The sequence below is a fragment of the Apiospora phragmitis genome (genome assembly GCF_038363925.1).
Source record: "Apiospora phragmitis strain CBS 135458 chromosome Unknown utg000002l:1.0-5516284.0:1.0-5523493.0, whole genome shotgun sequence".
Lineage (NCBI taxonomy): Eukaryota > Fungi > Ascomycota > Sordariomycetes > Amphisphaeriales > Apiosporaceae > Apiospora > Apiospora phragmitis.
Window position 1 is genome coordinate 5,115,466 of NW_027117400.1, and position 14,554 is coordinate 5,130,019.

General features: G+C 53.4%; 6 protein-coding genes across 6 annotated transcripts; 4 read left to right on the top strand and 2 right to left on the bottom strand.

Moving 5' to 3' along the window:
- Nucleotides 1-827: 827 nt before the first annotated feature.
- On the top strand, nt 828-1,759 carry PG994_002370 (uncharacterized protein; the record flags this gene model as incomplete). Its single annotated transcript, XM_066853779.1, has 3 exons — nt 828-1,310; nt 1,371-1,563; nt 1,623-1,759. 3 exons carry the CDS (start codon nt 828-830, stop codon nt 1,757-1,759), a joined length of 813 nt encoding a protein of 270 aa, XP_066721920.1.
- A 2,214-nt stretch (nt 1,760-3,973) lies between these two features.
- PG994_002371 (uncharacterized protein) lies at nt 3,974-4,480 on the top strand (the record flags this gene model as incomplete). Its single annotated transcript, XM_066853780.1, has 1 exon — nt 3,974-4,480. One exon carries the CDS (start codon nt 3,974-3,976, stop codon nt 4,478-4,480), a length of 507 nt encoding a protein of 168 aa, XP_066721921.1.
- Nucleotides 4,481-4,721: 241 nt separating this feature from the next.
- Nucleotides 4,722-6,497, bottom strand: PG994_002372 (uncharacterized protein; the record flags this gene model as incomplete). Its single annotated transcript, XM_066853781.1, has 4 exons — nt 4,722-5,370; nt 5,435-5,725; nt 5,822-6,146; nt 6,251-6,497. The coding sequence occupies 4 exons, from the start codon at nt 6,495-6,497 to the stop codon at nt 4,722-4,724; spliced, it is 1,512 nt and encodes a 503-aa protein (XP_066721922.1).
- A 1,890-nt stretch (nt 6,498-8,387) lies between these two features.
- On the top strand, nt 8,388-9,450 carry PG994_002373 (uncharacterized protein; the record flags this gene model as incomplete). The annotated part of the gene is made up of 3 exons (XM_066853782.1): nt 8,388-8,786; nt 8,830-9,185; nt 9,240-9,450. The coding sequence occupies 3 exons, from the start codon at nt 8,388-8,390 to the stop codon at nt 9,448-9,450; spliced, it is 966 nt and encodes a 321-aa protein (XP_066721923.1).
- A 1,466-nt stretch (nt 9,451-10,916) lies between these two features.
- Nucleotides 10,917-12,187, top strand: PG994_002374 (HET-domain-containing protein; the record flags this gene model as incomplete). Its single annotated transcript, XM_066853783.1, has 4 exons — nt 10,917-11,007; nt 11,154-11,206; nt 11,281-11,892; nt 11,969-12,187. The coding sequence occupies 4 exons, from the start codon at nt 10,917-10,919 to the stop codon at nt 12,185-12,187; spliced, it is 975 nt and encodes a 324-aa protein (XP_066721924.1).
- Nucleotides 12,188-13,049: 862 nt separating this feature from the next.
- Nucleotides 13,050-14,483, bottom strand: PG994_002375 (uncharacterized protein; the record flags this gene model as incomplete). Its single annotated transcript, XM_066853784.1, has 4 exons — nt 13,050-13,634; nt 13,753-14,061; nt 14,124-14,169; nt 14,239-14,483. The coding sequence occupies 4 exons, from the start codon at nt 14,481-14,483 to the stop codon at nt 13,050-13,052; spliced, it is 1,185 nt and encodes a 394-aa protein (XP_066721925.1).
- Between the last annotated feature and the right edge of the window lie 71 nt (nt 14,484-14,554).

Here is a 14,554-nt window from a genome sequence, read left to right on the forward strand (position 1 = left end):
CGAACTGACTGGCCAGCCTCTGTACCCTTGGATGGTTCGTTCTATTGCCTTGAATCCGTGAACAGGGTATAACGTTTTGCATGTCTATGTCGGGTCAGCTGAATACTAAGTACATTTGCCGGCTTGGTGGAATTTTCGCTTACAGTAATCCAAAAGGAAGTCCTCAGTGGAGTTGAGGCGCCTGGCAAAGCTCCCGAAGGGGTCTCTGCGCCCCGACGCCAGAAACCCAACAGGGGCTAGGATGGGGGGAGCCTCTACCTCCTCGGCCCTGCGATGCACTCAATCCTGCGCCTGGACCTTGGGAATAAGGCGAGTGGATGAAGGCAATATTACCAGTTCTGTTGATGGGCATGTTGATCACGATTCAGTTGCGTGAACTATCATTGTCTGCCAAGGCTGGCTTGCACCACCCGTTGATGATAATACTAGCTGGCCTCTTGCGGCTGGCTCGGTGTCGTATTTGTCAGCTTTTGCCAAGCTTTGCACTTTCCAAATCCGGCCTAGCATTAATCATAGTCGCTATGTGATATCCACATATATTTCGTATTAGCTACGTTTAGCATTTATCAGCAGCAAAGGACATCGCCAAGAGTTGCTCTTTCCATTTGAGGGCTGTTGGCCAAGTATTGCACACTACCTACCGATGCCTAGTAATCTATGTAGTTGCTTCTCTTAAGTATGACGGCCCTTTCGATTTGCCGACGAGTAACGGATATATAAAGTGCTTCGACCTTCCAAGAGATGCACGACTCGTAGACCGATTCCGTATCAACTCAGACACAGTAATAACCCTTCCACCCAGCTACAGACTATCCCCCTTCCGCATCATGACGACCCCCGAAGTCTCGATCCCCAAGGGTTCCTTGGTCCTCATCACCGGTGCAACCGGTTATGTAGCACCCCACACAATCAAACAGTTTCTCGAACGCGGCTACCGAGTTCGAGGCGCCATCCGGGACTTGCCAAGTGCCGCATGGCTTACTGAAGATGTCTTCAAGCCGTTTGCCGACAGCGGCTTCCTCGAGCTCGTCCACGTGCTAGACCTCGGAGCCAAGCACGCGTTCGACCAAGCGATCAGGGGCGCCTCGGCCATCGTCCACATCGCGTCGATCCTCACGTTCGCGGACGATCCCAGCCAAGTGATTGCACCAGTCGTCAACTGCGTCACCTCGATTCTCGAAGTTGCGCTCGCCGAGCTGTCGGTAAAGTCCTTCGTCTATATCAGCTCCATCGCCACCGCCGTGAACATCCGCCCGGGCGTGACTTCTGCCCACCACCACGTGGGACGCGACTCGTGGAACGACTGGGCGGTCGAGCTTGCCTACGCGCCGCCGTCTGGCACCTTTGACCACGGCCACGCCGTCTACTAGGCCAGCAAGGTCGAGGCCGAGAAGGCGGTTTGGGCTTTTGCTGAGAGGAACAAGCCACACTATACCCTCAACGTCGTGAGCCCGGCCACCGTTCTTGGCAAGGCCCTCGTCAAGAGGCACTTGGAAAATCCGTATCCATGGATCAAGAACTTGTATGATGGCGATGAGAAAGTTGGGGCTCTGTTTCAAGCCAGTAAGTGAACCCCGACAACAATTGATATACTTCCCTGGCTCACATAACACACTTATTAGTCATCCATATCAACGTCAAGGACGTCGCGTTGCTCCACGTGGCTGCCACGCTGGACCCGGCATGCAACGGCGCACGACTGCAGGCCTGGGGCGAGCACTGCAATATGAACGACATTCTCGCCATCCGGGATATGTAATCACCGGAATTGGAATAGCGGCAATACCGAGATCAGTCAAACAGTTCATGATCAAAACAGCCATGTAGAGCCCAGGGGTGTCAGGATGACATCGGGCTAGAAGCACGAATCAGCATCTCCTGGCTGTGGTAAAAAGGAGACTTCATACTTACTTCTGGGATCGGGATCTATCTGCCAGTACTTGTGAAACGAGATACAGTAGGTTGTGGCGATTATAACGATGATCAAGTAGCAAGTGACGACAATGGCCATCATAGGCTTGACCAGACGCTCGATCCAAAGGCCACGAGTCAAGCGCTTGAGCAGAAACAGGATGCACAGTTTCTCCGTCCACTAGCTACAAAAAGGGGGTGTAAGCACCAGGAGCCTTCACTGTGGAATGGAAGGCCCACCTACGACGAAGCCTGAATAGGTGAACTATCCAACCAGGAACCACTTCGAGCCAACCGCCAGTGAATCGGCTAGTTTTGGGGTTTCGGTGACAATATGAAGTCTCGCCGCCTCGTTGGGGGGCACCCTATCATTTGTTTTTAGACTTGATTCAGTTTCGGAAAGTACGATGCCCTTCATTGATTCGGGCTCGATGAACTTGCCTATTGTGTCCATTTTCCGCTACGCCCTGGGCCGCAAATGACATGACCGTGATAATGACCTAACAAATGCTAGCATGGTCAAAGGGGCTGTCGAAACCAGTGTTGGGGTAAACCAGGAGAGAGGGGATGTCTTCCAAAAGCCAGAACAGACAAGTAATCATCCCCATCAAGCTGACGAACCCCTTGGACGCGAATGAGTACTGCAAGCCGGGCGCAGAGGATGAGCATGATGGCACCATACTCAGCCCACTGTTCGACCACGAAGGACTTGGTTTCGGGGTCCATCGTCGTTAATATGTAGACCCTCGGTTGCAAAGGTAAAGGGAGTGGAATCTGGATGCCCAAAAAAATGCAACTGATTGACGGAGGCTTATATAATCCACCAACTGTCCATGCGATTCACGCAGGCCGACATCTCTCGACATCATGCATTTGTTTTTGGTTGCTCCGTTGACTACCCGACTGGCTGGTAAATGATTAAAGTGTCAGGTTGCTTCGAGGCAGGGGTACTGGGCGATCAGCATTTCCATTTGATCTTCGGCATTTGCAATGACAGTAACGATCTCAATAGCAGACCAGAAGAACAGACGCCTAACTTTGATCTGTCACAAAAGCGTCAAGCGGGGTTGGCTGAAGATTGCCCAAGCCCAACGAGAACCTTCCGTGTTCAAGTTCACTTTCACCTTCCAACACATTATTTTGAAGTAATATCATTGATACACAAGTTTTTCACAGAGGCTATGCATCACTCATCCATGAAAGGTGGCCCTCCAGCCGACATTTTGTGTCTTATTTGTGACACCTTGATCGGCGACAGCGAGACCCTCGCCCGCCTCGGGCGCGTTTCCCGCTCATGGCGCGCCTTTTCCTTGCCCTTTCTGCTCAAGCATGTCGACCTCAGCTGCCACAATAAAGGTGAAATTCTCGACGACGGGGATAGGTACTGAACCCAACGTTGTGATGATTCAGACGACTGTTATGAAGAGCAGGTTCCCCTTCCCGTACGCGAGGTGATCGCCATGGCTGATTACTCGGACAAGTACCGCCCTCACGACCTGGAGTGGCGCCAGCACGCCTTTCTTCGTCTCTTGACTGACCGCCCGGAGCTCTCCACGCACGTCAAGTCTTTTACCTGGACTCTTGTATGGTGCAGCTCTGCGAGCTGGCACTTTGGTGAACCATATATATGCGATATCTGCATGCGCACCTGGGAAGTATTTGGGCGTATGCTGAACGTGGCCTACTGTCAGAGCCATAGTGACCTCTCTCGACCAGAGCAAACTTCGCTGTCTAAAGCTTGACTACTTACAAGAGGAAGGTGCCATGCCCGGCCCCGGTAGTCGTCCTATGCCAAAGACCGAGGCGATAATGCACCGCCATAACAACTACAGTCGTACGAGTCGCCATGTGGGCATCGAAGAGGTAATATGGGCACGTCAAGATAGTGGCGATGCTGCCATTTTCCCTGGGCCCATGTGGTTCCCCTTGCGGTTCCTATGTCAGCATTGCTTGTCTGCTTTGGCTCAGGTTCACATCAAGCTCAGCCCCTTCGATTCTAGTACTGATGAGCGTAACGAATTTGGGTTCTTCCACAACACTGCTGCACAAGTATACGTCAGACATGTTTGCTGACCCTAGCCCCAGCGTTAAGGATACGGTGAAAGACATATCCATCGAAGTAGGAGAACGCCCTGGCCTCAAACTTGATGATGTCATGCTCATCGGGTGTCGCCCATGGGGCCCGCCTCCACCGCAGCACTGCGAATACGAGGTCATGTGCTATCGAAAGTCCACGGACTTCATCCACCGCTTGCTGGCAACCCTGACCCAGGAGCGATATCCCCATCTTGCACGCATCCACCTTAAAGGGTTCCGCATCCTGAGAAACGATCCCCGGGGACCAGAACATTCAAGCCCCCACACTTCGACTACGTTATCCAATACAACAACAATTCCAGACCCCGAGTTGACGCAGCAGTGCATTCGCGACTGTCCATGGGTCGACGAAGGCTTCATGGAAACGTCCAACGTTGACCGCCGCACGACATTCTTGGGCTATGACTACGATCTCCCACTTAAGGAAGGGAGCAATCTTTGGGAACATAGCACGAGATGTCGGCGATTTTGAGAAGCTAAAGGGCTTGGAACCAGATGTGCACTGGGTTTCGATCGAAATTACCTTGAACTACCCAATACTGCAGTTAGCTTCTTCCTGGAATGTAATCATCAAAATTCTGAAATGGCACCGCATTCCCACCGACAATCTCAGACGTCATGGCACATGATCAACTATCGAATGAAAAAGAATCTCCCACATCCTTCATTGCCGCATAAACCAAACCCAAGCACCCCGATCTTACCGGCCTAACTTACCCCCGTGACGTCAATCTGACAAGCAACCCCGGCTGGAGATACGCGATCCCCCCGCACGCGCAGTACTGCCCCTCCTCGAGCACCTCGACACCGAAGCGCCGCAGCACCTCGGGCACCAGCTTGTGCAGCTCCATCAGGGCCAGCTCCTTGCCCAGGCAGCCGCGCGGCCCCATGCCGAACGTGTACATGCACGCCTCCATGCGCGCGGCCCGCGCCTCGCCGCCCTCGAGCCAGCGCGCGGGCCGGAACTCGGCCGCGTCCGGCCCGAACGCGTCGGTGTCGAGCTGCTGCACTACTACGGCGTGGCTCAGCATCTCCGTGCCGGCTGGGATGTGGAACCCGTCGATCGTCTTGCCATCTCCTGGCGGCACTAGGCGCGAGAATAGGTTCGGGATCGGCGAGTGCAGACGCAGGCTCTCGCGGATGCAGGCGCTGAGGTAGGGGAGGTGCTGCTTCGCCTCGTCGTACTGGACCACGGGGTTGCTTAGGACGCCCTTGGTATCGGCGGCCGCTATCTCCTCGCACACCTTGGCCAGCACGTCCGGGTGCTTCAGGATAAGTCGTAGGGTGGCGCCGAGCCCGGTCCCGGTAGTATCGGCGCCGGCTTGGATGAAGAGGGTCATGTTGGCGAGCCTCTGCGTGTCGCTAAGCGGCTCGTCCTCGATGCGCGCATCGATGGCGTTCTGCAGAGCATCCGTAAAAGAGGCACGTCCCCTCCTTCTCTTTACTCAACCGGCCATGGCGGTTCGAGATCTCGCGCATCCCTTGCGCCATGAGCCAGCCGTTGCCCCACTCGTCCGTCAGTTTCGGGAGCAGGTAGTCCCGCATAAGCCGGGAGCCCAGGACCACCTCGCGCAGGAAGCGCCAGCGCACCGCAAGGCCGAAGAGGCCCGTGCCGGCGCGCCAGGCGTGCAGCATGCCGCGCTCGTCGCGGTCGTTCCGGACGAAGCCCCAGGGCGTGGTGAAGAGGACCATGGTCATGACGTCTGCCGCGAACTCACTGTGTCCCCCGCCAATCATATTTCAAACGTTCAGCATACTGCATTCGACAATCCCTTTCTGGGCGACAGGTAACGGCACAAATGATGCAACTTACGACGTCTTATTGCTCAAAACAACCGGCTTCCCAATTTCCTCGTCGCGCCTCCGGTTGGCGACCCAGTTCACGACGAGCTCGTCGATCCGGCCCTCCCACGTCTTCTTCAGGGTCCCGACGGACCAGAAGGCGCCCCCGAGGGCCTTGCGCAGCTTCCGGTGGTCGTCGGCGCCGGTGGTCGTGAAGAGGGAGGTGGGGCCGATCGCCTCGTGCTGGTAGATGCCGCCCTTGGTGTTGCAGGCGGCGTCCCAGTAGATGTCGCGCAGCTGGCGGGCCTTGTGGAAGAGGAGCAGGTCGGGGGCGATGCGGATGGGGGTGCCGTTCTCTGGGCCAAGGTTTTAGTTAGTATTGAAACTTTCGCGTATATGTGCTCATGCACATGTGGAGTAAATAACCAGCGCATGATTAGAGTTGTTTGTCATTACTCACTGCCGTACTTCTCGACGAGACTGCAGAGCCAGGCGGGCTCGGATCGGGACAGGCCTGCTATGCCCAGAGGCAGCGACGTGCAGGCCGTATACCATGGCCCCGGGAAATGCTTCAGGGGGTGGAAGCAGAGGCTGTAGATGACGCGCCAAGCCGCCGCAGCGACACCGATGAGGAGAATCAATGCGGCAGAGCCCGAAATCAATCCGGACCAGGTAGTCGGCAAGATATTCCCCACATGCGGCGCCATGGGAATAAACTTCCTTTGACGTTGATTTAAAGTTATTAGGTTAAGGTAGTGCTCGTCTGCTACAGGATGTAAATCTGCGACAGAGTTGGGACGCAAACGAACTCTACGAGACCAAGAGGACTGCGCGGCCTCGAGCGAATCGGGTCCTGCTCATGTTTTTATGTCTTCGTAGTCCCGCTTATACATATTTGTGGCAATCGCGCGGGCCAACTCCCGGGCTTTTGCATTATGCATTGTGCTGAATAGACCAGCGGATAATTCGATATCCTACACCCACTTGACGGAATGGCCGTCGCACAGCAGCCTTGGGCCGCAACGCATCCCGTCCGACGTAGCCATGATGTATTGATCTGGCTTCATCGAGTGCGAGTCCATGCGTGTTGATGTGATGATGGACAGAACGAATATCATCACTATGATGTCGGGTATTTAAAATCACTGTAGCAATTCAGTCGCAAATGCCGGTTTCCCTCCTCTCCAGAGCTCGACGTGCTGGATCCAGGCCTGAGTACCCCGCATATGGTAGAGACCACTCTGTGAGACCTGCATCGGCGCTCACCTGGCACTCGCCAAGTAGGCCGAGTCTCGTAATGGCACCTATGTGTCTATTTGATCCTTGCCAAGCCCAACCCGCACCAAGTTTGTAGTTACAGCACACTCCTGATGCCCAAGTTTAGGGGGAGGGGATCCAACATCAGTGATTGGTCGGCAACGTATAACTCTTATTCTGTAAAAGCTGGATTTAACTCGACTCCTCTCCAGTATCCCTTCTTACGAGCCCGTATAGCTAAGTGCCGCATCAAGAGCGTGACAGCTACGAGAACTTGATGTTCAACTTGACCACCAAAGGGATGTGTAATCTTTGCCCGAGTCTTGTCATCTTTTGTGAATCACCAACGCTCAGCGGCTCAAACAAATCCAGAAGAACTCGCTTGTGCTACAACGTGTCTAGTTTGATGTTCTCCACTCCAGGTCTCATGTTCGTCCTTGTCGTGAGGGTATCATATATCTGGGGCTAACTCCGGTATTGCTGCTATGGGTCGTCTTCTAGGTTGCCCAGCGGAGTTCGGGAACTCGACCCGCCAGGGCGCATGCCGGGATGTGCACAGCTCAGAGGGGGTGAGGACGGATAGATTCTCACCGTAACACAACCAGGCCGGGGATTCCGGGCATCTCAATTGGGTCTTAGTCCAGGCAGCAATGCGGGGAATATCCCGGCGCCAATCCACCAACGCAGCCCAGCCCAATTTCCACCCCAAGTGTTAGTCTTCTTCATACTTCACTGGTAACTCTAGATCATTTGTTCCTATCCATCTTTTGGACAGTCCAGATAGGTGGGCAGAGTCCCTGTCTTCTTAGGGGGATGGAACCTTTAGGGTCTCCAGATCTATCCTGGGACGGTGTGCTCTGCAAGTCCTGCCGGGATTGTTTCAATGCCAATGTGAGGAAAGGCCCAGGCAAGTGGCTCGATTGGCAATCACTGGATAGTAATTGGTGCCGCTTATGCTGTATTTTACTAGGTATCAACAGAAATGCCCCGAGTCGAAGAGATTTGGGACGCATGTTTCCGATGCGGAAGGCGATAGCTTGGCCCAACTTGGAACTCCACACGGCACCCCTCGGTGGAAGGTCTGGCCGGGTAAGGAGAGAATACTCCTGAGCCCCACTGATAGGGAGTACTCATGGATCACATTCGAGAAACTCCACGGTAGCCTCGCTCCTGCCTTGTCTTGTTTTCCCTCCTTTTCCTCTTCTTGTGTACCACGATTACAGATACTAATTAACAGGTAAATTATTTATCTATTAGGTAATCATCAAGTCACAGAAATAACTCCTTTCTCAAGCCGAGGAACTTGGTCAGATGAGACATTCGACAAGATCCAGACCTAGTTGACCAACTGCCGCACAAAGCACGCGAGCTGCCAGAAATGGCAGACTCTTGTAAGTTCCCCTGCTGGTCTCCCTACCAGGCTGATTCGGATTGAGCATATGCCTGGGTTGTGTACTCCAGTGATCCGCCTAGTACGCGGGCTAGAGCTGGATACCAACACTCAGCGTTATGCTACACTAAGTCACTGTTGGGACCCCAATGGCGTGGCTATCAAGCTATTGTCTAGCAACATCGATACTTTCCTACTCCAGATCCCTTGGAGTATACTGCCCTTGACCTTTCAAGAAGCCATACTCGCCGCGACCAGACTTGGTATTGAATACATATGGATCGATGCGCTTTGCATTATGCAAGACAGTACATCAGATTGGACTATCGAAGCCTCGAAAATGATGCAGGTATATAAAAACTGCTCCGTCAATATTTCTGTCCACTCCGCAGCCGACAGGAGTGGTGGACTGTTCAGACAGCGAGATCCAGCCAGATTTCAATCCTAAAGATCAGACCGCCAACAATAACCCTTATTACTGCCACGTCAAGAACTGGGACAAATATGTGGAGACGGCACCCCTGAAAACAAGGTCTTGGGTCACTCAAGAGCGCTTCATGTCTCCTCGTGTCGTTCACTTTAGCAATGACCAGGTAGATTGGGAATGTGTGGAGCTCATGAAATCCGAGTGTGTCTCTAGCTCCTTCCATGTTTCCCCAGGCACTATCAGAACCCCGGAGAGGTCACTATCCGTGTTTTCCCTGCACACTTATAGCATCAGGAAACAGGAAAAGCTATATACTTTATGGTATCGGCTGATAGAATCATAAACTCAAGGCCAGTTGACCTTCATCTCAGATAGGCCCATCGCTATTGCCGGGCTGGCGCGTACATTTGCCTTTCTGCTAAAACTAGAACCAAAGGACTACTTATGTGGCCTCTGGCGGCCATATATGGTCCAGGAGATGATGTGGTACACGTTTACGTCCACTGAGCGGGCTAGTCACTCTATACCATCTTGGTCCCTGGTTGTCTGTCAATGGCGGTGTTTCGATAAAAACACGCCATACTAGCACCAGATTCAACCCTGTGGCCAAAGTAGTGGATGTACACACCACGGCCTTGGACGACCCGTACGGAACGGTAGTGTCAAGCTTCCTCAAGGTCCGGGCTCCAATATGCCGAGCGACGATCTTGCGAGCACCTGAGCCATTTCCTTGGCATGACCGTAGCCAGATATGCTGTCAAACCGTCGTGCTTGGCCAGGACGAGCTGAGACAAGGAAAGTCTTTCTTCTTAAGTCTGGACGAGTGTTCGACCGAGTTCTGGGAGAAAGTCCTCTTTCAGGGGTATATCTTCTACTCGGTCAAGGGGGTGTAGTCTCCGACTCCAAAGCACCAGAACCAACCGAGCCCGATCTAGAGTACGTAGAAAGGCCTTCAATTTTCCCAATCGGGCCGTTGATGAGGGAGGAAGTTACTGACGTGCATCCAAGATGTAACAATGATTGTCTAAAGCAACCCGGAATTTATGACGTGGACCATTATGATCGCCTGGTACTTACGCAAGTAGGGTCAAATGGGCTCGTCCGCCGGGCGGGCTACGTCTCATTTTCTGGGATCACCAGTCCTGCCGGCTTATTTGTGAATGATGGAGAGGACGAGGTTGATTGCTGTTCGATCCTAGATAAGCACTTCCAAGGCTCCGAGGTTCCGAGGCATCTTTACGAGGACGTGGACGAGCGGTTCATGTATACTGTCACGCTGGTGTAGAGTGACTCCATTAATTGGGCCCACAGGAAAGAGGTCTGTTGGTTACCGCACCCTCGGGTTAGCTGAAGCGACCATTGATGGCTTACGATCTCCGTTTCCCCTCTAGCCATGGGCGTGTCTCTTTATGTATTGCTGCCTAAACCCGCTTTGCTGGCCTAGCATGCTTCTTGGGACTTTAGGCAGGAACGTCATCTGGGTTTAGTGAAAGTAGGTACATTTCGTAAGAGGTCCAAACAGAACCCGAATTGTGCACCTGAGTTGATGGTACAAAATGGCACATGACGCCGTCCTTCTCCCCCTTCTGTTTTCCCTTTCTTATGCCTCCAAGGGGAAGAAGACTGATTTCTTCCCTCCCAACACACACAGCCACGAACACATACACACAACACTGGCAACGTTTTACCGCCACTTCCAGCAATCCACAGCTTCGGCCAGTCTTCACTCTATTCAGTCCAGATCCTCATCACTCGGTTTCCATTCCGGATATGTCGTTTTTATCAGGCTTTCTGGCAAGACACCTCAGCATCGTACCAGACGATACCAACTCTACAATGAGTTTATGCGAAACTTGCCAAAACCTCTGGCGTAGTGTGCTGATAGAACAAGCACGTTGCCGGCCAGAATGGTCGGTTACCATTTTTCGAAATGACCCGAGTTGTCGTTTGTGTCGCTATCTCTATCGCCACTTCGTGAAAGGTTGGGTAGCCGGTTCGATTGAACTCACCTTGGGGCCTCACAAGTCTGCAGACGGAGCCAATTTATTCTCTATGGCCAGCGGGTTTGCCGAGTCTCAAACTCAAAACGCAGCACGGACATCATACCCCAACCACACGTACATGTCCATCTGGGCGGACAATGGTATTTCTTTCTACACACCTCGAAGCTGAATTAACCAATGACTCTTCTCAGGCACCCCTGCTGCTGCCTCGGGTTCCTTCAGCACAACTCTGCCTTTAATGTCAGATAGCGCGGCAGAGGCAATGTGCCTTTATCGTACCTGGTAGGAAACCTGCCGTCTTGGGCACAAAAGGTGCAGAAGAGCCATATCCGGACGCCGGTTAGACGAGGACAGCGAAATGGAACTGCCTACCCGTATTCTTGATCTGGACCATGGAACAGCTGGAGATATAGTTCTTTTGCAAAGCAACGGGTTGCGGGGAGAATACTGCGCACTCAGCTACTGCTGAGGCCCACCGGATACACAGACGTTTCTTACCACCAAAGAAACAATCCAAGATCGTCTCCACGGGATCGACTTTGGCGACTTACCAAAAACCTTTCAAGCAAGGAGACAAAGATGACTGGGCATCCGAAGCCGGGCGCATGGGGACCGTCTACGAAAATGATGCTCTGGTTATCGCCGCCTCTGGTTCGGCGATTGCACAAGGAGGTTGCTTTGTTACTGGATCCCGACGCCTGTCCACAATTGACCTTCCCTACTATACAGAGGACGGCGATATCCAGGGTGTTGTCCACGCATGCGCCCATGCTCCCGGGCGAGCCAACGTGCCAATGTGGGGACCGCTCCAACAAAGAGGATGGGCTCTGCAAGAAGCCTACTTTGCGAGAAGGTCCATTCATTTCATGCCAGGGAGTCCGACTTGTTATTGCAGAGAGGCGTGTCTCAACGAAAGAAACAACACAGGCAACCACCAGAAAACTCCGCCCTGGGACTGGTTGATAGAGGAGTTCTCAAGAAGGCGACTGACGTACAAATCGGACCGCCTGATGGCCATGCAAAGGGTACGCCACCGAGTGGGCGAAAAAGTCCGGGGACACGTACAACCGAGGAATTTTCCTACGTCAGCATCCCAGCCAGCTTCTCTGGGTGAACTATGATCCGCCTACCTCGGAGGATCTCGCGCAGGATCTTGTCGAGTTGCCCTCTTGGACGTGGGCATCAAGAGGTGGCCGCAAATCGTTTTTGCTCGAACGCGATTTCATATCTGAAATGGAACCTGTCCTTACTCACAACAAATTCCAGGTGGAGGAGTCGAGTGCCTTGACGGCCGAAGGGATGCGCGATCATGTGCTATAACTCCGGGGTTTCAGCTAACGAGGAACCAGCCGGTTCCGGCCCGCCACTCCCTCAACTCAAAGATATGATTGAGAAAATAGCCGTGAAATCGTCTCTGGTGCCGTTCTTTCTTACGGAGCCTTCTCCAAGCCCCCGACTACAAGGAGTGGCGTATTTCGACCATGATGATCATTACAGCACAGTTCATGTTCTGCCTCTAATGACGGATGGTGCGAGCTGCAATCGACCGTACGTATTTAATACCTCTTCCCGCCCAAAGGCATGCACCCTACTGATCCCCATCCAGTATGAAGCCACGGGGTTTTAGAATCGGGTTACGGGGCTTTACCCCATCAAATCCATCAAAGTGTTTACGGTGCGATAGTCGCGATTGCATGCGCTACGTAAGTGATTGGGTGTACAACGAGCAACCTTTACCTACTAATCGCTCTGGCATTGCCCATGTAGCATCGTTTCCTTGGTCTTCTGCTAGTCCAGACCTCTGCACAGGACGAAAAGTATCGGCGGGTGGGAGTGGGACTTTTGCATGTACCTTTGAACCAGCCTGATACATGGCCACAGAAAAACGATTCGCATTGTCTGATGGCCTATATCGCACAATGCTACTTTCTGATACCGGACAAGGGACCAGTGGCTAATCGTGGCATCCAGTCTAAGATTGATTTGGTGGTGAGGGAAGTTACAAATGGTTCCAGGTCTTCTGGATGCGGAGTGTTTGGTTTAATCATATTTTCAAGTTTTCACACAGTACGCGCCCAAGGAAGGGATGGCGAGGGAAATTTCGACCCTTTTTGGGCAGTTAAAGCCACTGGCCACACAGGCTGTTGGTGGCACTTCGGACCTCGAACCCCTGACGCCAACTTCACATGTGTATAAACTCCAGACGTGAGACTGATGTTGTTCTTTTGCGACTTGTGTGTATATTCTCAAAAGGCCTTTCCGGGGGGGGGGGGCACTCCGTCAACTTCTCTTCGCTCTCCGTCCTCGCCCATGATGCGTTTTCATCGGCCCGGGTCTCCAGCACGCTGTCCAACGCCGACCATTTCTTCTTCCTCGAAGACTTGGCCCCGATCGTCTCCAACTCATGTCCCCCACTTATTACATCCCCGCGACTGCCACTCCCAGGGTGCCCACCACCACCGCGGCGACTGCTCACCCCGCCTCCGGGCCCGAACGTGCCGAAGGCCGCGGTTCCCGGCATGTTGGCTGTGATGACGGCGGCGGCGAACTCGATCGAGGTCACGATGGTGACGGAACCGAAGACGCAGGTGGCGTCCGCGCTGTTGCTGAGCTGCCACAGCACGATGAAGCGCAGAAGCGACACGGTGACGGCGCCGCCGCCCATGGTGAAGATGGCGATGAGGCCCAGGCGGCACCGGAGGAAGAGCTGCAGGTGCCAGAGCGGGAATACGGGCATGATGTAGATTATGGCGTCCATGGAGACGTTCTGGATGGGAGGGCAAGTCAGCGCGTGTTAGTTTAGGTAACCAGGGGTATGTCAGGGGCCTTTAGAAAGGGGGAGAGGGAGTGAGTGAGATGAGCAAGCAGGGGGCGAAAGTACTTACGACAACCGATGGAAGATAGTATGAGAGACTCGATGCGACGCACCTTCTGTTGGGATAGAGTTCGGGGTGGAAGTAGGCGTCGATGGGGATACACTGCAGGCAGTAGAAGATCCAGGTCCTGACCGTCTGGCAGCAAACGAGGCTCATGACGACGTATACCGCGTTTTGGAATCGGGTGGTGGTGGTGAGGGTTCGGAAATAGAAGCAGAGGAACGACATCTTGATCAGGAACTGGAGAAACAGGTAGTAGAACTCCTCGGCGAAGAGATACTGGAGTCGTGGGAAAACTCCATGGTCAGCCTCCCTTTCCTTCAGGTTTGCGCCAAACCATGATGCTGAGTTGAGTCAGGGGTTTATCGAGTGATACGTACAACATTTATCCGCGCCACATTCTCATCTGGGACGACTCCTATATGCCTAAAAGGTAAATTGAGTTAGTATGAGTTGACCATATCCGTCTAATATCCAAGGTCCTCGTCAACTTACAGGCCGCCGCCGAGAATGGTCCACATCCACGCAATGTACTGCTGGCCGATCCAGACGGGAATGACAACGAGCATGAACCAGTCGTCCGCCCCAAAGGACTTTGCGAGGAACCTTCGGGTGTAGAGACGAATCAGGATAGAAGCCAGGCACATGGTGGCGAAGGGGATGGTCACGATCCACACGACGGGTTGCATGTTCTCCAGAAACACCGGTCCTTCTGGGCTGGGTACTGCCGCCGCCGCCATGTTGAACGATCGGTGCGGTATTACGCAGCTGCTGGAGAACTAATGGATCGAAGTCGTTAGGTGTAAAGAAA